Consider the following 20,873-nt stretch of genomic DNA (forward strand, 5'->3'; position numbering starts at 1 on the left):
CTGAAAAGGACTCACCGTGACACTTATGATGCTCGTCTCAGAGATGAGTGTGCTGCTGAGGTTGTTGAATAAGGGGTCTGAGTGGTAGCAGAATGCTGGGAGCTCCAGTGCTAGGTTGTCCAGGTAGAGGGTGGTCTTCAGGGACTGGACATCAAGGTAATCGTTCACACGTGGAGAGGGGAAGACGAGCATGGAGTCGTTCTTAAAGGTGGCTCTCTCAACAAACTGCAAGAGAGAGAGAGAGGGGGGAAAAATTGGATCTCTTCTTAAAAATAACCAGACCTTATTAACCCATACCACAACAATACGGTACATAACAGAAAAACCCTTCCAGCCTTTTAACATTTGATTCTGCTTTTATTTTATTTGCAAGCTGCATATTCCAGTTTAATTTTGTACCCTCACTTCTGCCAAAAAAACGGCAACACCACTTTTGACCAATAAGATCAACTGGTCTTCAATTTCAAATGCATTCTCTGGCAATGATTTGTGTATTGCTTTTGTTTAAAGTCAAATCAGTGACTAAAAAAGGGACATAATTTGATCATGTATGTCCTGTTGGAACATGTGGTGAGGCCTCCATATTTAAATAAAATAAACAGTCATATATTCTGACCTTTGCATGGTTATTATAAAGTAAGCGGGGAGAAAAAAAAAAAAAAAAAAAAAAAAAAAAAATTCTGAGAATATTGATTTACTTTTTATGAAAATGTTAGCACTTTTGAATAGATATTTATGCCTGTTTACACTGTTATTTGCATTTTTGGCTTCTGTTCTCACCACTGGCTCCACTCTGTGCCAACTCTTCCGTTTAGATGCCACTACAGCTTATTTGAATTAGACTGAAAGCAAACCTCACTTAGTCTTATCTCCACTCATTATGCGTTCTTTAGAGTGTGGAATTCTAGTGAGTAGTTACGGCTGTATAGGGACCAGACCTTGACTGAATCAGACTGAGTGGGTGAGTCCTCAGTACTGGCCACCACCATTGACACTTCCTGAATGAGGTCAAATCCAGCTCCAGACACGGTGATCCTACGGCCTCCGCTGCACCAGAAAACAAGCATGTCAGTTGCAGAGTACTATAACCAAACTTACTATGTGATAAAAAATACTAAGTCAATATAAATGGTTCTAGTAAACGTGTCTATGGTTCATGGCACCCCTCACCACACAAAGCTGTCTCTGGGACTGTACTCCTGCATTTTGGGGTTCTCAGAATACTGGAAGGTGTTGTCCGAGACATCTATGGAGGTGTTCTTCCCGTACTTCAGTGTGACAATCAGCAATTCCGATGGAATTCGCTGGCCTTTATAGGCTCCTGTTTTGCAGGTGAGTTCTGTACCGAATGATAAACTAAAAAGAAACACACCACCACCACCTTCCTTAGGTCACAACAGGTTGCAGTGAGATATAATCCCCACAAACACCAACACTCCTCCCACATCTGCACTCTGGCAAAGGTCTTGACAGTTCAGAGAGTGTTAAGTTTCATTATGTTTAATGTTTGAAAATGTGAATAACCACTCTAACTGATTTTAAATTTGGCAACATGAGCACACACACCCTTAAGAAAGTTATGCAGGTACTCACACTGTGCACGGGACGCCTCCTATACTGATGCTGATGTCTTCCTTGCTGGCTGTGTCCAGGTGGGTGCCGGAAATGGTGATGACTGTTCCTCCCGCTGCAGGGCCTTTGCCTGGGGTGACACTCTTTGGCTTGGGATTCTGGAGAGGCAACAGAACAGTGTACATGACACATGAGATTACACTGCCAACACTCAAGTCTCTGTTTCTAATGATGCATGAGTGTAACACACAGGCACACATTCCTACTCCAGTGCTGGCATCTCCACTGAGACACTATTTGTAATGCAAAAAAATATTTAAAAATCAGACTTCGCGATCTACAAAGCTACAGCAGTATTGGAAGCAAAGCACAGCTCAGAACATGGAAACAGTCCTCACAAGGGAAAAACTGGAGAAGAGACAACATGTTCTTGTGTCCCCACATCTCCCACATGTCAAGCTTTGATCAGAATGCTTTAGAAATCCCCCAAGGTCTAGTGGTTAAGTAGGCGATAAACATAATGGGTTTCAGTGACTCCTCTAGGGGGCAGTGTTGAGAAGTGAGGGGGACAAGAGCTGAGACTGGGGCTCTCAGGGGCACAGGGCTCATTCTCACACTCCATCTGTCCCCCATCTGCACAGAGATTTGGCACATCAGGTGTGACCATGTGTGTGAAACATTGATGTGTGTCCTACTGCTCTTACTAAAGAACTTCTTTCTGCAATCAGAAGATATCAGAAATAATATCACAATGTTTAATGGCATTGTATGGTATTGGTACATTACAAGGCCATAAACTGCCCAACCAGACAAATCTTCAAGGAAGCTATGGCAAGGAAAGACCCCAGTCACCACAGCAAGAGCCTTGTCTCAGTGCTCTGTGCTCTGTGCTGCAGGAGGAAACGAGAAGGCAGGTACAAAGCTTCTACTCATAGTCTATTCACATCGGAAATGTGAACTGGACATTGTGCTGTGTGGTTCCCTGAAGTCTTGGGCACCTTCCACCTAATCTGTCATAATATGTCTATATCTCAAGTGTCCAGTCTAGCATTTGTTAACATAAATAATATTTTATACAATATCATATATGGTGGTACACATTACTGATATTGATCCAATACAATTTTATGAACTGAGAGGGGCAAATCAAAGTAAATTGGATTTGATCTCCTATGGCCATGTGAGTGAAGTACGTGACTACCTGGTATTTGAAGAAGAAGTTAGATGTGCCCACTCGTCCATCCTTCAACTCAACCTTCACCTCGCCCTCCTTGGAATCTTCCACTGGCATTTCCAATGCAAGAGGCCTGCGCACAGGACCAATCTTGCATACCACACTAAACACAGACATAAATTAATGTGTTAGTAATATTGCAAACAAAAACAAACTGGATTGTGCAGAAACGTGGAAAACCTTAAAAGTAAAAATTAAAATATGTGACAAAACATAACAGCAACATTTGGGAGTAAGACGTTACATCATGTAATTATGTCATTTATTTTTTTAATCTGCAATTAGTTACTGGTGGAAAAGGTGTAATTATCACCTGCCAGATTTGACAGAAAAGGGGTGCTGGTTTACCGGGATGGAGGTAAGATTGGCAGAGGTACCATAAAGTTCCTTATGTTATTCAATGCTCTTGAATGTTACGGTTTTGATTTAGCAATGGTTTATAACTATGATCTTGCAGTAAAATGAGGCCTGATGTCTGACCTTGTGGTGGCTGTTATAGTATCTTCATTAAACTGATCTATAATAATGTTTAGTTATATATTGAAAGGTGTTTGGTAGTAGTCATTGTTTAGTGTTGCTATATAAGGTAAACATTGACAAGGTTCAAAAACAAGAAATTAGATACTTTAATAGTAACTGAATTAATAACATTAGATTTCTAAAGTTATGTTCCCAACATTGGTGGTGAAAAAGAATGAACTGCTGTATGCTATATTAGTTTTTCAGTGACTAATTTAAAGTGGTAGTCTACCAACAAGCAATTTGAAAAAAGAAAAAATATATTTTACAAAAGTAATCAAAAAGTAATCAAATATAATTACCTTACCTTAATAGTAATTGAAATAATTACACTCCAATTACACTTTAAATATGTTAACTTGTAATAACATTACATTTCCAAAGTAATCTTCACAACATTAGTAGTGCAAAAGACTGAACTGATATGTTTTATATTAGTATTTCAGTGATTAATTTAAAGTGTTACAGTCTACCAACCAGCATGAAAAACTATTGAAATATTTTTGTTTAAAGAAATACTCTTTGTTAATAACCTCTGAAATCCCATATAAACCTCATGCGTTATTCACCTGGTGGAGACTGAGTACTTTTCCTCCTGGTGAACACAAGGCTCCCCTGCCACCTCGATTCGATTAATATCCTCCTTTTTAATACCCAGGTTGGAGCCTCGTATGGTGACTGCGATGTTCCCGTTCATCGGGCCGAAGCGAGGGGTGATCTGGGAGTGAGGGGTGCAAGAAGATAAGCAGCGTTAGACATGTTTTGAGTAGCTCACGGCATATCCACAGGGATTTAGGGGCAGATTTCTGTGTGTGTCTGTATTCCATAAACACATGGACTCGGATTTCCAAATCTAGGGACTCCCTGGAGCATTCAGCAGCCTTCTGAAGGACAGAAAAATGAGATACCTGATCTCCCATCGGGGATGGGTAGAGGGGACCGATGGAGCATGAGGCGGAGAAAGAGAGTATTCATAGTGAGATTGTATTTGTGTGCGAGTGTGTGTGTGCGTTTCTCACATCAGTAATTTTGGGCGCAGGGCACTGCTTCGCCTCGTCCAGTGTGCAGAGCTCTTGGTAGACGCAGGAGCTGGTTGTGGCACACCACACGCAACTGTACTTGACATCAGCATTTTTACACAAGCTGCAGTCTTCACGGCCCACAGAGCAGTTGTACAGCACCACTGGAACAGAAGAGAAAAAGAGTCACAACAAATAATGGCAACTTTCAACATACTAAAGCATCAAAATACAAAAAATACAACATTTACTAATAGCAAAAAGCAACACTCACAAAACTAGTCCATCACAACAGTCTAAACCGTAAAACTCCCCACCATAAAGCCTAAAACAAAGCACTAAACAAGCAGAAAAACATTCACATTCACAAGTCCAGCCCATCAAAGTACTCTACAAAGGAATCCCCAGACTTCAGCCCACCGTCAAACAACCCTCGCCAGCCTACGCAATGAAAACATGCCATAAAAACAAGACTCCCCACGTTACGAGTCAGTCACAAATTCGCCAAACTACACCTTACCCTATTACACAACCTGTTCGAAACGACTACACAACATGAGTGGTGTTCGCACCTCATCAAACCCTCTGCTTCAGGAACAAACGTGGAGACTGTCAGGGTTGGATTTTGTTTTCCATATCAGTTACCAGGACAAGGACAAATTCTGGATTTTCTACAGAAATTTAGCCTAATGCGAAAAAAAAAAAAAAAGTGAACAAGACAAAGAACAAGCTGTTGGTCTGACCCGTTTGTGGAAAAGGTGAGTGGGGGAACATTAGCAATATGAAACCTCAACAAAACTGCAAGCAGCCCTGCCTGGAATAAGGCACAGCAGTTTTTTAACAGGAAATGTAGACATTGCTGCTAATTACATGCTGATCCCTGATAGTGGCTTTTTTTTTTAAACTTTAATGTGTAAAAATCAAAATACCATAAGCGCTTAGTCCTACTCAGAGCACACACACACACACACATTCACTCACGCCTATAAATTAATCAATTCACATGCCTTTGGACAGCAGTAGGAAATCACAGAATCCAGAATAAAACCTGTATTAAAATGGGGAGATCATGCTAACCCCCCATAAATGAGGTACGAGACTGGATTCAATCAACACGCCATGAAATACAAATGGTTCACATTCTAATAACAATGTACCAAAATCTCAACTAATGACCAATGATAAGCTTGCTCCTCAGATTAGGAAAGGTCAAATTGATAATAGGTTTGAATTGATGCATCATGTTTCATGAACTGGTTTTATGGGTAAGACGTAATAAGTGTTTAAACTCATTCTTTTAGAGTCCCATTTTCTATAAGAAACCTGCTTTAGACTGGTTATTTTCATGAGAGAAACTGGATACGGAAGCCGGTTCTACTGACCCATTTTCAACAAGAACAGTCTAGGTATTGACTAATAAATGGCAACCTGCCAATATTTATATGAAACGTACTCAGTCATGAACCCTCTGCTTTTCCAAAGTAGGTCTCGCTTAATCACACTCTGATAATGAGGTCTGTGCACAGGAAACTCCCTACACAGTCTGCCTGAGATGAGCTCTAATGCAAAGAAGAACTGGGTAAAAACCAAAAACCCCCAGGACCTCCTCTGGTAATCAAAAGAATCACAACACACTGGGAAATTTTTTTTTTTTTTTTTTATATATATGAGACTGACCTAAATTCTGAGGGAGAAAATGGCTTTGATTAAAAAATTTGAAGTGAAGTTTCATTTTTTTCTAATTGATACAGGACACGTTAATTGCATGACAGTTCCTATTTTCCCTGTTATGGCTGTCTTGACTTGTCATTTACCGCAGTCACAATCCTGACAAGCAGTTCCTAAAATATCAGTGTCAAAAAGATGAAGTGTAGCGTGAAGGGGTGGGGCAGTGGCTTCCTTCCTTCACTCTCACCTTTGAGAGTGCTGTCAATCTTCTTATCCGTCTCGGTGTCCTTTATATGGAACGACACGTTCACCTCTTGAGTTTTATCAAAGGCAAACTGAGGAGATAGAGAGACAGCACACAAATGACACACATGCACGCAGGCAAGAGGACTATGAGACTGGGCAAGGTATGCTGACGGACTGTGCGGCACACCCTAGGCACTCTGGAAGCGTGGTGCAGACTCACAATGCGATGTGCATTTGATCAGGGCCCAATTATTTTCTGTACCTGTGGAGAATAGTGCTGCCAGGGGTGGTGCAACGAAAAGAGGCTCAATAGCCTTGAACATCACACAGTCAGTGACTGTCTCAGTGTGTAAAAAATAGATCGATTGGTGACAAAGATGATAAAGTACAGGAAGAAGAAGCATAATACTGAATGTTTACATTTTAGGTAGTAGAATTTTGCAGCGAAAAGGCTATAAGGTACAAACACTGAATGCATTTACCTGGTATTCAAGGATCAGGACTCTCAAATGCACTCAGCCACATGATCAAAACCAATATATTTTTTTTTTGACTACCACTTAAAAGAGTTATATAAAGATATATTTTAAAACTGCCAATAAAGCTACTAATAATGGAGCATTCTGCAAGCAACATGTCAACAACAAAACTATTTTACGGATTTTACATGAACACAAACATGATTTAACTTTGCATTTAAATCACAAAAAAGTGACATTGAGAATTTGACAACATTCAGATATTGCCAGGTTGGGGGTCAAGCTGTTTAGAAGTGTAGAAAGGGGGTAAAACACCATGTAAAAAAAACTCTAAATAGCTCTTTTGATACCTCTAATAAAGTAATCTAAATAAAAAGATGCAAATAATGTTTTATTTAATTAAAAAAATGCATTTAAATGTTGTTCATTTTGGCATATATATTAAGACATGGTTTTAAAGCCCAAGAGGAGTAGCTGTTCAGCAAAAATGTATTGTTTAAAACTGACCTCATATCCTTTAAAACTGTATTCTGACCCAGTGCCTGAAAGCATCTCTTCCTCCTGCTTCATGAGGCTGGTTCCGATTTTAAAGTTCCTGTCCTGTGTGGAGTAACAAAGATCATTATCAAAGTGAAGTCCAAAACAGGGATCACTGTCTGTCAAGTTGGGGCAGTCAATCCACAAAAAGAAGAAAAAAAAGAAGATAAGAATTTTTTTTTTAATTCTTGAATTTGATTGTTTACTGGCATGTGTGGGGAGTGAAGATGACTACAGGTCAAAAAGGTGTTGCACTGTGAAATGACAGAGTTGAAGATGCTGACTTGACCTCTAAATTCCCCTGATCTCAATCCATTTTGGATTGTGCTGGAAAAACAAGTGTGCGCCATGGATGCACCGCACATTCTTGTAATTGTATGCTGACCTTCAGCCTATTTGGAGAATTTCTTGTTTTTGCTTCCCCCGTTGGTCTAATCTGCCTGCTGAACTGTGTGACTATTTAATCTCAAGCGATTGCGTTCAGTCTTCTGACTGGAAAATAAACCGCAGTGAACACAGTGCAAAACCACAGCACACCTCAAGGAGCATTTACCGTGTAGACGTCCAGGTTTTTCCCCTGAAAAGAGATTGGTGTTTTGTGGCCCACTGGAATGAGAAGCGGATTCGGGTTCTCAAACTGAGGGCAACTCTCCCCCTGTGGGGAAAAAAAAAAAAAAAAAATACTATCAAAGCCATACAGAGTATACGACCGTGGCAAAATGTTAAATGGAAAAGGGGAAGAAAAAAAAGAAGCTATATTGTCTGAAAATTGGAAAGGAAGTAACAATACGGCACTCCCCAAATTGTTTACTAAAACTTTATTCTCCTTTTAGAAAAAATGAGTAAAAGTATTTTTCTGCTGATTACTCACTGCTGATTGTCACTGCAGAACTTGACTCCGCACAACACAAATAACTCTTACTTTGACTATTTTGACAATGCCGTGCACTTTTGCTGTGACAACAGAATTTCACTCTGTTTTCTCTCAACCAAAAAAAAAAAAAAAAAAAAATCTGTATACAGTACCATATTCGTCAAAATGGCCTCCATTGTTGTCGCCATAACTTCTATACAGTTGGTGTGTGCAAACTTTTGGCTTTTGAAGTGTACTAGCGTTCAGCTTGCTTTCACCTGCTGGTTTCTGATGATGTGACTTCCAGACACAGACTTGTCACTGTCACTGCAGATGTGGTCCTGAGTGTTCCATTGACAGCCCCACTTACTGGTGACACACGTTATACACCTGAAACACAGCCAATCACAGGACAGAAGGTAAAAACTTTCCATTTTAAAAGGTAGTTAGGGTGGACTGCTCACAATAGGTGATGTGTGTAAGCAGGGGGGGTTTAATTTCATTACACAGAGTGATTTGAATCACTTTCACTTTTGAAATGTTGCTGGGGCCACTACTCACGGAGCGTTCTCAGAGCTCTTCACCACTGCGGCACAGTCGTAGAAGTGAAACTCACTGGAGGTCACCTCTATCCCATCCCCCACCAGGATTTTAATTTCTATGGCCACGAAATCTGCCAGAGAGAGAGACACCAACTGCTTAAATGTGGGAATATGAGTGCATGTAATACAAATCTGCAAAACCATTTTTATTCAGAGAGCACATACTAAAAATGTATAATGATCACATGTAAACAATAAAGTAATTATTCAATGATATATATTATTTAATGCATACTGAACAGCACACGGCTCGTGGCGAGTCCCTCACCTTGATCCACAGGAGTGGGTGGGATTAAGTAAGGTTGCGGCAGCTTGCATGTGACACGTGTGTTTCTCACTTGTGCAATTTCTCTGCTTTGCCCAAAATCACAAGCAAGCTCAAGCCCATTCAGCTTAGGCAGGGCTGGAATGTCCATGTTCACCTGGACAGACATTGGACATACAAGTTGGTCCAGGGTGCATTAGCGGCCATTAATCAGCAGGCAAAGCCTTCCTAAAATCTAAAAACCTGTGTTTAACCGTCCCCATTAATAAAAAGCTCAGAGATAATAGCATGAAAACTAGTGGGAAGTAAACAGACGCCCATGGGGACCTGCGGCTCCGTAATCAGACTACCTGCTTTGCAGCAGGGATGCTTAAATAAGATCCCCTCATTAATCAGAAGTGACCCAGAAAGTTAATTTAAGGTTTGCAGAGGGCTGTGGCATGAAGCGTTAAATGGACGCTCGATAATTAGACTAATGCTTAAAAGTCTGCAGTCATGACAGCGCTGCATACGCAGACGACCGCTTCAGACAAGGATGCATATGTTTATTAGGCGATGTGGACATTTTTGTGTCTTTATTTGTGCAAATCTGTATGTGTCAGTCAAAATAGTCTGGCACAAAAGTGGTCAGTCAATGAACTAAGCAAAGTAAATGCCATTTTGACAAATTAGTCAATCATTGGCTGATTTTCATTCAGTCTGAAGTGAACTAAAATTTGATTGTCAATTTTTTGCTATCAAATATACTATATACTAAATACATAATAATACTAAAATACATAATTAATTAATGATGCAGACAAGACAAATTAAATGCAAACTTGCAATACATGTTCTTGTTAAAAAGCATTTACACATGGAAAGAAAATAATACAAGAATTATGTCATCCAAAGAAAGCTGCATCAACCAACTTTTGTGTAAGTGTACTATATAAGAGTGTGTGTGAGTATGCATGGTATAGCGTATATATTTCCGGATGAATCACAGAAAACTCTCTCCAAAATTTCTCCCCTCGTGTTGAAAGGGATCAAAGCATTACTAAAGCGATGAAGTCAGCACAATGAACAGATTACAGTTTCCTCTCCGAGTGTGTGTTTCTCTGTGAGAGACAGGGGATGGAGGGAGGGAGTGAAGGAGGGTGGTTGTGTGTGTGTGTGTGTGTGTGTGTGTGTGTGTGAGAGAGAGAGTGAGAGAGAGAGAAAGTGAGATTACCTCCCCTGTCATTTTGCAGCTGAGGTTGGGTGGCTGGAAAGCATGGATGGTCACACACTGCTGCTTTGGACTCCACAGCCAGACATTTGTCTCCTCACCTCTCTTACATTCTGACTTCCGGGAGCACCTGGATGAGAAAGCATTCCCATCAGCCAGTGGTCCTGGAGGTTTAATAAATCTTTGAATAGACACTCCTTTTGATTAATTAAAATGACCTTAGGTGACTGGATAACCTCCAGTAATAATTCATCTCAATCCTTAACTGAGCCAAGTCCAACCTAAATACTAACTTTGCAATACTACTTGGTTACACTGCACATCCAGTCCAACTAGAAGGAACAGATGGATAGACAGACGGCCTGATGGGCCTAAGGTGGTCTGCTTTCCTAAGATGAGGGCTATCTTGTTTGGCTGCTTCCCCTGAGGACATATCTGGCATCCTCAGTTAAAAAGATCTAAAAATCCCTACAGTGACAGGCCTGTAGACCAGCTAAATTACTTCTTTTTGTGCAACATTACATGTTCTTTGTTAAAGCTGTATAGTTCCTGGACGTTTCTAAAATGTTCACTTAGGTTTAATCAATTTGCATTTTGAATGGATGAACACATAAAAGAAAAACCACTCACTTGCCCTCCAGCACACACCAGCCACAGTAGGGGTCTCTCAGTGACATGCAAGACTGGCAATCGGTCTTTAAGTGGCACATCTGCACCGGTACCTTTGTAATCTACCACACACAGGGGTTAGCCAAGGATAAATACTGACAAATGCAGGATGCATCTTTTCATAATTTCTGCCGCATAATTGAGAAAATTCAGGGGCGTAGTTTGAATGTGAAAGACACAGTTTGCCAATTAAAATGCTTAAATTACATCTCTCTTTACGTCTGATTTGGTTGTGGACTTAAAACATCCAGAAGAAGAATAAGCACTACAGGCACCTCCAATTGGAATCTTTGTTTATAAAAACACTTCATGTTCATGTTCTGAGTGTAAGAAATAAATAACCACCAAAAATGGTCTGGTGGATAGTTCTCTCTCCTTCACAAAGATACATATAATTAGCATGCGGCCTTTTCTTGTTACATGCTTGATTATTGTTATTGCATCTAGACCATTTAGGCATTTACTGGATTCACTGGTGTTGTTGTGTGAACTGGAAGCAGGATCTATAAGATAATCAGTGTCCTTGTTGTCCTTACCGTGTTCTTTGAGGTGATATAGAGGTGACTCTGGTCCTTGTCAAAGAGAAGGTTTTTATTAATCCGCTCCCCTGCGTTGTCCCCGGAAACCTTGCCATAGTGATAAGGACTGCCAGTCATATGCACCTGCAAGGCCAAAGTGGAAAGTTCAAAGTGAGTTAAGTGTTGCTGTCAACCCGTCCTGCAATGACAGCCTCACCTTAAAGACCTCGCCACCTTTGGTGCCCAGGAACGCTACGGTGTGCTGGTTCTCCACAGAGACGGCGATGGCGGTGAGGAGGCCGGTCCTGGTGTACACCTCTTTGGTACTGAGCCCAAACTCTGCTTTACCAGCGAGTGGGGAGGGCAGGAACTCATCGCCGCATTTAAAGTTCTCCGCCATGTCTTTCTGGTTATACTGTGAAGCACACAGTAACAGATGAACTTTTTTGTTGATTTGTCATGGATTTTTTTCTGATCCTACAATGTCTGCAACACCACTCCAAATTCGAGCAAAGTAACAAAGCAGGAAAAAAATCACATTCAGTGCTCAATTTGACCAGGCAGAAACTTTCAATTAAACTTTCCACCCTAAGTACTCTAATACGAGGCTGTCAAGTGAATAATCAATAAATCACTACAAAAGCTAACACACCCATTTGAAAGCTAAAATTAAAGTTTTATCTAGTGACAGATTATCCTTATAATGATTCAATTAGTCCCAGAATTAAGACTAAAATGTAAACTAAAAGAAATACTGTGCAATTAATTCATGTTAAGCCTGAATGGATATAATATAAAGATCAATATAAATATTTCATTTCGACTGTGACGTTTGTTTGATGTTTAGTGCGGTGCATGATGGCGAGTAGGAAGTTGGTTGTTTTTTGTGTTGTGTGTCATTTAAAACTGAGGAAAGTTCTTTCAACAGCAGAGCTGATGCCAAAAATTCCAGATATGGTTTTCTTAATTTTTATGCAATGTGTGTGTAATGTAAATATAGTCTGAAAAAAAATGGTGCAAATGTCATGTTGAAGTGAAAGAGTAAGAACAACAAAAAAAAAAAAAAAAAAAAAAAAAAACTGGCGACAAACCTCATTTTTAGTACATGGGTTGTCCTCCCTGCCAGTGTACGGAGTGTAGACTGCCACTTCTCCACTCGTGCTTTTGCCCTTGTTGTTGTAGCAGGCACTGATGACTTTTTTCAGTTTGCTGTCAATGAGGCGGAGAGGGTAGAGACAGAGCGCCGAGGACGAACTGTCATCATCAGAGCTGAAAACAGCAAACACAACTTTTTCTGAAGGCATGACGAGGCCATACTGGCCTGAGGCACTCATGTTCTGGGCCAGTTCCTGGCCCACAGCTTCGACATACGCTGCCTGGATCTTGTTGTACTTGTTGCTGGCACTGCAGTTGAGCTGCAGTTCCGTGTAGGAATAATAGTGACTGTCCTTCTCGCACATGCGAGCCACAAAGGTGAAGTTGACCTTGTCGCCCATCCCCGTAGTGCGTGAAAACAGGAAGTAGACGAAGCTACTGTCCTTGAAGACATAGCGAAAATTGTGCAAGTATCGCTGCATGAAAGGCCCCGCCTGCACGGTGGACGTCTCCACCACGTTCTCAAACACGACCCAGTCCTTGTAGTCCTGCAGCACGCGGGTGCTAATGAGTTTGGAGCCATCAAAAGAGTTGCAGCCCTTGGCCACCAAAAAGACGACAAACGTCCGATTGTCTCTCTCATAGGTGTAGGTGGACATGATGCCCACCACAGACATGCTCTCCTCAGTGCTGGCCACGTAGGTCTTCTCACCTTTGCTGTCACTGTAGAAGAGGACCTGGTTTATGTTGGTGAGGTTGACCAGAAAACATATGCCTCTGAAGAGGCTCCCGCAGACCACCAGGCTCCCATTAGTGGAGTGGACCAGGAGCAGCTTGTTGTGATTGTCCATGCTCTTGGGGTCCGGACAGGAAGGAGTAATGGGAGGGGTGCACTGAGGGTTGTCTTTTCTGGGCCCAGTCTCCAAGGAGCTCTCCTGATTTAAGGCTTGGTCAAGCTGGTAGATGAAATTGACCGCGCCCACATACAGACGACCAGTCTCGGGGTCCTGGACCACGTTGTTGATGGCAGTCTTGGAGCTGAAGGTCCTGCGGTTCTCAGCAACTGATTCGCAGGCGCAGGAATACAGCAGCAGCCCTAGCACCAACCAAGACGCCATTTCTAAAAAAAGGGAATAATCATCAATTATTTCAACAGTTTGGAATACAAAATAAAGACTGAGCAAGCCTGTCATTTTTTATTTAAACAAAATCCATAAACTTCCTCAAAGTTGTACAGAATCTTGCAGAATCGTGACCTCGTTCTCTCCCCCCTACTTTCATTGTTATTCAAGCTCACCGCATGCTTTCTTGCTTTAAAAGCAAAAGCGGAGGTAAAAAACAATCTCTGCATTTCTCCCCAAAAATCTCCTTCAGATGTTCTCCGAAGTTTGACAGGGGCGATAAAAAGAAAAAGGTGCCTTCAAAGCCTTCACCTCCATTCTTCTCCTTTAATCCATCCCAGTCACGATTCTTTAGGAGTTTTTTGGTGCGTGGAGGGCCACAGTGAAGCAACCATCAAAGGACTTTGGGGGCCAATGGCACTTTGCCATGACAACAAAGGTGCTCCTCGCACGAGTTAAAAAAAAAAAAAAAAAATCTCAATGTCCTCATTAAATGAGCTACAGGCTCCTTTCAGCAAACAGCTTGGAGGCAAAGTCAGTTATGAACCCAGAAACCGGCGTTGTGGTCACAGTGATTATCCTGTCAAAGCCAAATTCTCAAAAAAAAAAAAACTTTCAAAAACAGTCAAATCGTCATGGGTGGAGATTTAAATTCGCTGGTGAGTGGTGATAACATAAACACTACATAACTTTAATGAAGTTTGGTTTGTGTGTGATGTGCGGGTTTAAAATCACCTGGAATAACGAGAAAAAAAAAGGTGTGTGTGTGTGAGTCTGGCTCCTCCCATTAAAGATAATGTTCCATTAAAGATAATGTTCTTTAAACTACGTAAAACCAAAGTGAAAAAAATCAAATGCCTCCTTAGAAACAAAAGCCCAGTGAATAAAAAACAAGTGACAGACGTGAATCCCCCCTCTACAGCCCGTTCCCTACGGTGAGACGAGAGCAGTCATTTACACGCCGTTCCACGCTGCCTCGCCATAAAGAATTCATGAGGGGTTTAGTTGGGATACTAAAGGCTCTTATTGGTCCTAATGACTGGACTCAAGGGCCCCGGCGCAAACCAGCCATGAAGGCCTTTACAATCTGGCCCAGTCCTGTAGCTCCGCCGATCCCCTTCAGAGGGGATTACACAGTGCATACTCACAGCATTTGTAAATAGCTCCCTAGCCCCACACACACTAAAATCCAGTAATGTGTACATTTACATTACATTAAAAAAAACCCCTCAAAACTGTTCTCTCTAAACATCTCTCTGGAGTACATCGGAAACAATGTGTGTATTTGACCCACAGAGAAAACGTCTACTGCGCTACACACAGATTAACACTCCTAGCACACTTCCCCCATTTACTGATGACTAATAGCACCCGTAATTAGACGGGCTCTAAGTATAGACTCAAAAATGCCTACTTGTGCTGATAATGACGCCACAGAGGGCATGTGACACTGAGGCATGCTCTCTGTTTGTCTAACGACACCCTCTCCAGGCATACACACAGGGATGGATTTTAACAGACAGGAGGTCCTTTTGGAGGAATTCGGTCATGTGACTCAATGTTTTATGCACCCTGACCGCTTACAGAGCTCCAGCAGTCAGAAGAACGCGCCCTCTGGAGAGCAACGCAAAAGGGTGAGAGAGAGAGGGAGACAGGAAGGAAGGAAGGATGGGATGGATGGATGGCTGTTGCAGGCCTAAGGCGATCATGTACAAAACAGCAGCATTTTCTTCCCCGAACCTCTCCCTCCGCCCACCACAGCTCCGGTACAAAATCATCGTCGGCAAGCAGAAGTCACCACAGTCAACATTTACCAACATGAGCTAGAGGCCGTGAGAGATGTTGATGTTGCAAAAGCGGCTGTCACCAGGCGATTCAGATCAGGTGACATGCATGTTGTGGCTCCATCGGCAATCCAAAAGTACTTATATTACACTGTTACACAGAGGTTAAGAAAACGTGAAAATATTGTGGCGAAATTTTGACCTATATCACGCCGTAAGCGAGCCAATACACATGAAATAACATTTAAAAATGAACATGTACATTATACATTTAAACAAACTACAGCTGCACATGATTACATGAATACAAAATGATGCAATTTTTATTATGAAAGCAAGAATATATTATAGCTCACAAAATTTACCAACTAAATTGAGACTGGCTGCTGACTCAGTCCGTTATGGTTTCCTACGGTCTTCCAGACTGGAGTCGTATAGGATGAAGAAAATGATAAACGCTGTAAACCTTGGCCTCACTTTCTATCATTTTAGTCAGGTCTGGTCTGGTCAGGTTGAGGTTGCGCGAAAAATTACGAAAAAACAAACTCCTGGTCAATTGAAGTTATCATTTTGTGTGATTCATTGCTTGAATAAATATGTGTGTGTGTGTGTGTGTGTGTGTGTGTGTGTGTGTGTGTGGTGTGTGTGGTGTATATATAACAAAACTGTTGAAAAATCACATTCTGATTGGTCCAGAGCATCTTCAACATACCGTTTCTGTGAACATGCTGAACATTCTGTATATTCTTATATATTTTTTTTTTAAAATGATTTCTTCTTTCACTTTAACCATAGAAATTATAGGACCATAATTGGAACATACGTTGCACTAAACTATAGAGAGCATATAAAATTGACGGGCATATTGGAGACATGTCCTTCTTATGTAGAATAAGTGGTTAAATAAAGCTGTCACTCACTCCTTCACAGCGCCTCATTAAAGATTAATCAGGGAGAGTGTTTAGTTAGAGAAGAGAGGAGGTGAGTTCAGACCTCCCAGAGTGCTTTGCTCCTTCGCCGACTCGGCCTGTTAATGATGATGTCGACCCCGCTGAGCGGCTGGAGGGGTGAGATTGATTGACGGGCCAGTGGCAGGGTTAATTAAGGCGGAGATTGGAGGGGAGATCTGCGCCGGCCTTTCCTGGAACACTTACTGCGTGCAAGGGCAATTTTTGACTTCCGAGTGACAAAAAGAATAGAAAAGATGTGACACAGTGACCATAAGTCAATGCATTATGTTACATTCTATTCATATTTTTATCTTTGGATGATGGTTGAAGTACAGATAGTTGAAGTACAGTTTATTGTTAGTGTGTGGGTGTGTGTGTGTGTGTGTGTGTGTGTGTGAGAGTGTGTTTCAGAATGTGTTTCAGCTGGTCCCAAATCAACAGAGGTGGACAAAGGTCGAAACGATCCCTGTTCCTGAAACGGATCTGGTTCTGTCCGGTCTCTCCGTGCCTCGTGAGGACAGAAGAAAATGATGACAAACAGCAATCAGCTCTGAACAGAGCAATCCCAGCTCTACCTGCACTCTGATTTCTATCAATTTCTCACAATTCAGCGCTTTCCCGCTACACCAATCTCTTTTTGTCACTCAATTCCTTTACGTTCCCTTTCAAGACAGGTAGGGAAAGCAGGAGAGGACGAACGTATCAATTTTGATGACAACTTCACTTTGTGTCAATGAGCCTGAATTGATGACAGTCATGAGACCTGTGAGCCAGGGGCTACAAAGCACTAAATAAACCCATCACAACGGAGAGAATTAGATGCCAAGATTGGGGGTGAGAGCGAGATAGACAGGTAGTGAAAGCAGGAGATGGCAAAAGGGAGAGACTTGAAGAAAGAGCGAGAGAGAAATTTCTCCCACTCTCTATTTGATGTGGGGGCACATGCTACATGGCTGTGACAATCCCATTCCAGAGCAGAAACTCGAGCACTGACACACACACACAAGAAAATGAAGACACTACAGTCTGAAACAGCATCCACACAAATACGCAACATAATCTTGTGATTTATGAAAAAAAAAAAAACACACCATGTTATCCAGAGCGACTTACAATCAGTAGTTACATGGACAGTCCCATCCCCCGGAGACACTCAGGTTTAAGTGTCTTGCTGAGGGTCACAATGGTAGTAAGTGGGGTTTGAATCTGGGTATTCTGGTTCATAGGAGTGTGTTACCCACCAGGCCACAACCAGCCAATTAACAGTTCGGGGAGGGGGGGTCAGCCTGCAAAGACCCCACCGGATTCAATATCATAACCATATCCACATATGTTCAAGGTTTCTGCTGCTGCTTTCCCAATTATCCCATTTACCTGTAGAGTGAAGACCTCAGACCAGGCAAATGAGCCAAAAGCCCAGAAGCAAGGATGGATCTGAAGGTCGGCTTCCAAGCTCTGTTTAAAAGTTATGCTTTCACATTTATTTCTGCAGAAGAATTTAGTTTCTTTGATTCATAACCTTCCAGTCTGAGGTGTGAGCTGACAGGGGGGGAGGGGGGGGAGGGAAGGGAAAGGAAAGAGACAGGAAAAAGACATGAACTTCAGTCTGGATTATCGCTGCCTATGCAACAGTTTGCCAAAATGTAACATACCTATAAACATGTAGTTTATATCAACATAGGCAATGTTTCCTCTCTTATTACCACAGTGATAAATGAACAATGTTTGGTGGGAACGGAAAAGTGATTGGTTTAAAGTGGAAGGGTCTTTTAGTCCATCCCCACAGGCAAAGCATGCCTTGGTGCCACCACAACAAACATGGGTTCTATTCAAAGCTTGGACAGGGAAGGAACCCGTTGTCCAGTAGGTTGCATCTACATATAGCCTGAACCGCCAAGGTGCCACGGTGGCACCTGAACCGGCAAGGTGCCACCGTCTCCACACACTGCTCCCCAGGCGCCTGTCACGGCTGCCCACTGCTCGCTAAGGGTGATGGTTTTTAAAAGCAGAGGTCGCCGTCTGCTGTGCTGTGTTTCACTCACCTCCTCGTTCACAGGTATTTCAGGATGTTACCAAACCCAACGTGCGCTTTAATTCCAGAACACCGATGGGTGATCTAGTAGACAACACTCGCAAACGTGTGCTTCATGTTACATAGTGACGAGATGCATGATGCGTTTGGTGTGTGTTTTTGTTGTGTAAATCACAAATCTGCCTTCTGGAACCAAGACATGAGACTTTGACATCTGAATTGCAATTTTAGTCTCAGCTTAAGTGCTTTTTCAACCCTAAACGATTAGCTGATTAAAGTATAGCACATTCATTCTGGGCCGTGCACTGCAGTTTTAACAGACACTGACAAGCCAATCAAAACTGAGCGTTTATCCAAACTGGAATATAAAGCCAGACAGGTCCAAGCAGTGATGTTCTTATTTAAAACATCAAACTGGGCGGCAGGCCCAAGTCACGCTCTGATCTCAGCTTATTTCACAACCAGACTACATGTGTGTGTGCGCAGCACGTGCAACATCTGCTCAGCAGGGATCAAACCCAGGAAACACTGAGGTTTCCGTTCATGTTTTTTGGGAAGCTTAAAAAAAAAAAAAAAAAATCAATTTGAATTGTTTTTTTTGATGATGTGATGTGCAGTGGCACAATTAAAGTGGCCCATGTACGTCACAAATATTAATATGTGCACTTGTTTTGGGGAGGTATTCGCATTTGTGTGTTAGTGTGAACGTAAAGGCGTGGGCACCCACGGTTGTGAGTGATTACTGGCTGTTATGCAAATTCCCAACGTAACGCCTCTTCCGGAACTGTGTGTGACCAGTTTACAGCACGTGCACTGCAGGGCAGCAAACCTAACACACACACACACACACACACACACACACACACAAAATCAGATGACCCAGAACATGCACTTATGAAACAACTTCCCTACATCCCTCTGCGGCTCAGAAACCACATCTAGACAAACGCATTCTCAGTTCCTCCTCCTCTACCTGTCGGCATGCACAGAAAAGGTGACAGTTTTATTCCATTATTGCTGTGGCAATGTCAGCTAATTATCAACTAATTGTAAAACCAAATCTGCACAACCCAATTCATATTTCATAAAGCCACTTTCCTCTTGCGGAATAGAAATGGGAATGTAATGAACAGTAATCGTTCCACATTATCTCATTAACAGACGTTGTTTTAAATAGTCAGTGCCCAGTGACGCGCGTTCCTGGGTGAGAATTTTGTGAACATGATTATGATAATATTTGTGAGAAAAAAAAAAAAAAAAAAAAAAACACTGGTGTCGTGTGGCGATAGTGACTGGACTCTCATGGAATCTCATCCCACAGCTACAGAGGATGTCTGTGTGTGTGTGCGTGTGTGTGTAAGAGAGAGTCGGAAGTAAAGCTGTGCGTTTGTGCCAGGAGTAGAGTGTAAAGATTTTATGAAGGGCAGAGAGAAAATGAGTGCATTAAAATATAGCTAAGGGGCCGAAAAAGGGAGCAGTGAGAAGGTTGGAGAGAGAAAAGGGGGGAAAGACGAGTAATGGAGAGGATAGGTTGTCTAATGAACACGACAAGGGTGTGTGTGTGTGTGGCTAGGGGGCAGATCTATGAAGTTCCGAGAGACGGAACAGCGCTCGCCTCCCTGCTGTGCTCCCTACCTCTATGGAAAAGTCCCGCACCCCACCAATCCTGCCCTGGTCGGTCGAGAAGATTAACGAACAGATAAAGGATCTTTTTCACTTGATAAATTCCTTAATTGGTCTCAGTTAAAAAACACACAGCCCTCTGTATCAGCCCCTGCTCACTGTTTTAATAAATTGCACTGGGGTCTAATTAGCCACATCCCTGATAGCTGGGGTCCAATGCACACCTTATTAATCTCCTAGACATACACATACACACACACACACACACACACACTCACGTTAAAGTGGCTTTGTGTTGACTCGTTCATATGGCTTTAAAATGCAAAACTGTCCCTGTGAATTGAATATATAAAAAGTGCACAGAAACTAAACGCTGAGGGTGACACAGGAGTCTCCACCAGTGTCACCTACGAGCTAGCAGGGGGACACATATAAATGAATCGATGGGCTGATTTAAAATACGCTGACATTTATGATGATGTATTTTATGTCAGAAAACAAAAACATGGCCACTTGTGTAGCCATGGCGCATTATACCTAAAAGCAATTATTATTTGCAATTTAATTTACTATACTGACGTCCCAAAGCAATACAGGTAGGGTGGAGCAGATATTCAATGTCATTCACTATGTGATAAATTAAAAAAAAAAAAAAAAAGAAAGAAAAAGATTTTTTTTTTTTCACCTCAGTTTCAGGGGTACAGGGTGAAGGCGAGGAGCAATGCCATCTATTCACTCCCCCAACCAGAACTGAAACAAGATTCTACATTTTCATTTACATTTACGGCATTTGGCAATTCCGGTTCACTGGGACCCCAACAATGAATACATCTATTTTATTCACTCTGTTGTAGATTCTGTGCACAAGTTCGACAAC

At 41.9% G+C, this 20,873-nt stretch overlaps 1 protein-coding gene across 1 annotated transcript in view; it reads right to left on the reverse strand.

Moving 5' to 3' along the window:
• Positions 1-20,873, reverse strand: part of LOC114764687 (plexin-B2-like) — a 47,873-nt gene that overhangs the window by 19,713 nt on the left and 7,287 nt on the right. The window contains exons 2-19 of the mRNA XM_028954508.1: positions 12,483-13,606; positions 11,609-11,806; positions 11,410-11,535; positions 10,835-10,935; positions 10,208-10,334; positions 8,998-9,151; positions 8,689-8,800; positions 8,406-8,517; positions 7,828-7,929; positions 7,245-7,337; positions 6,260-6,347; positions 4,345-4,508; positions 3,895-4,043; positions 2,774-2,909; positions 1,594-1,730; positions 1,171-1,356; positions 939-1,047; positions 16-225 (exon numbers count right to left, since the gene is read on the reverse strand). Coding sequence (XP_028810341.1) covers positions 16-225; positions 939-1,047; positions 1,171-1,356; positions 1,594-1,730; positions 2,774-2,909; positions 3,895-4,043; positions 4,345-4,508; positions 6,260-6,347; positions 7,245-7,337; positions 7,828-7,929; positions 8,406-8,517; positions 8,689-8,800; positions 8,998-9,151; positions 10,208-10,334; positions 10,835-10,935; positions 11,410-11,535; positions 11,609-11,806; positions 12,483-13,606 — 3,428 coding nt within the window. The remainder of the gene's footprint in view (positions 1-15; positions 226-938; positions 1,048-1,170; positions 1,357-1,593; positions 1,731-2,773; positions 2,910-3,894; positions 4,044-4,344; positions 4,509-6,259; positions 6,348-7,244; positions 7,338-7,827; positions 7,930-8,405; positions 8,518-8,688; positions 8,801-8,997; positions 9,152-10,207; positions 10,335-10,834; positions 10,936-11,409; positions 11,536-11,608; positions 11,807-12,482; positions 13,607-20,873) is intronic.

This window comes from Denticeps clupeoides, chromosome 15 (assembly GCF_900700375.1).
Source record: "Denticeps clupeoides chromosome 15, fDenClu1.1, whole genome shotgun sequence".
Classification (NCBI taxonomy): domain Eukaryota; kingdom Metazoa; phylum Chordata; class Actinopteri; order Clupeiformes; family Denticipitidae; genus Denticeps; species Denticeps clupeoides.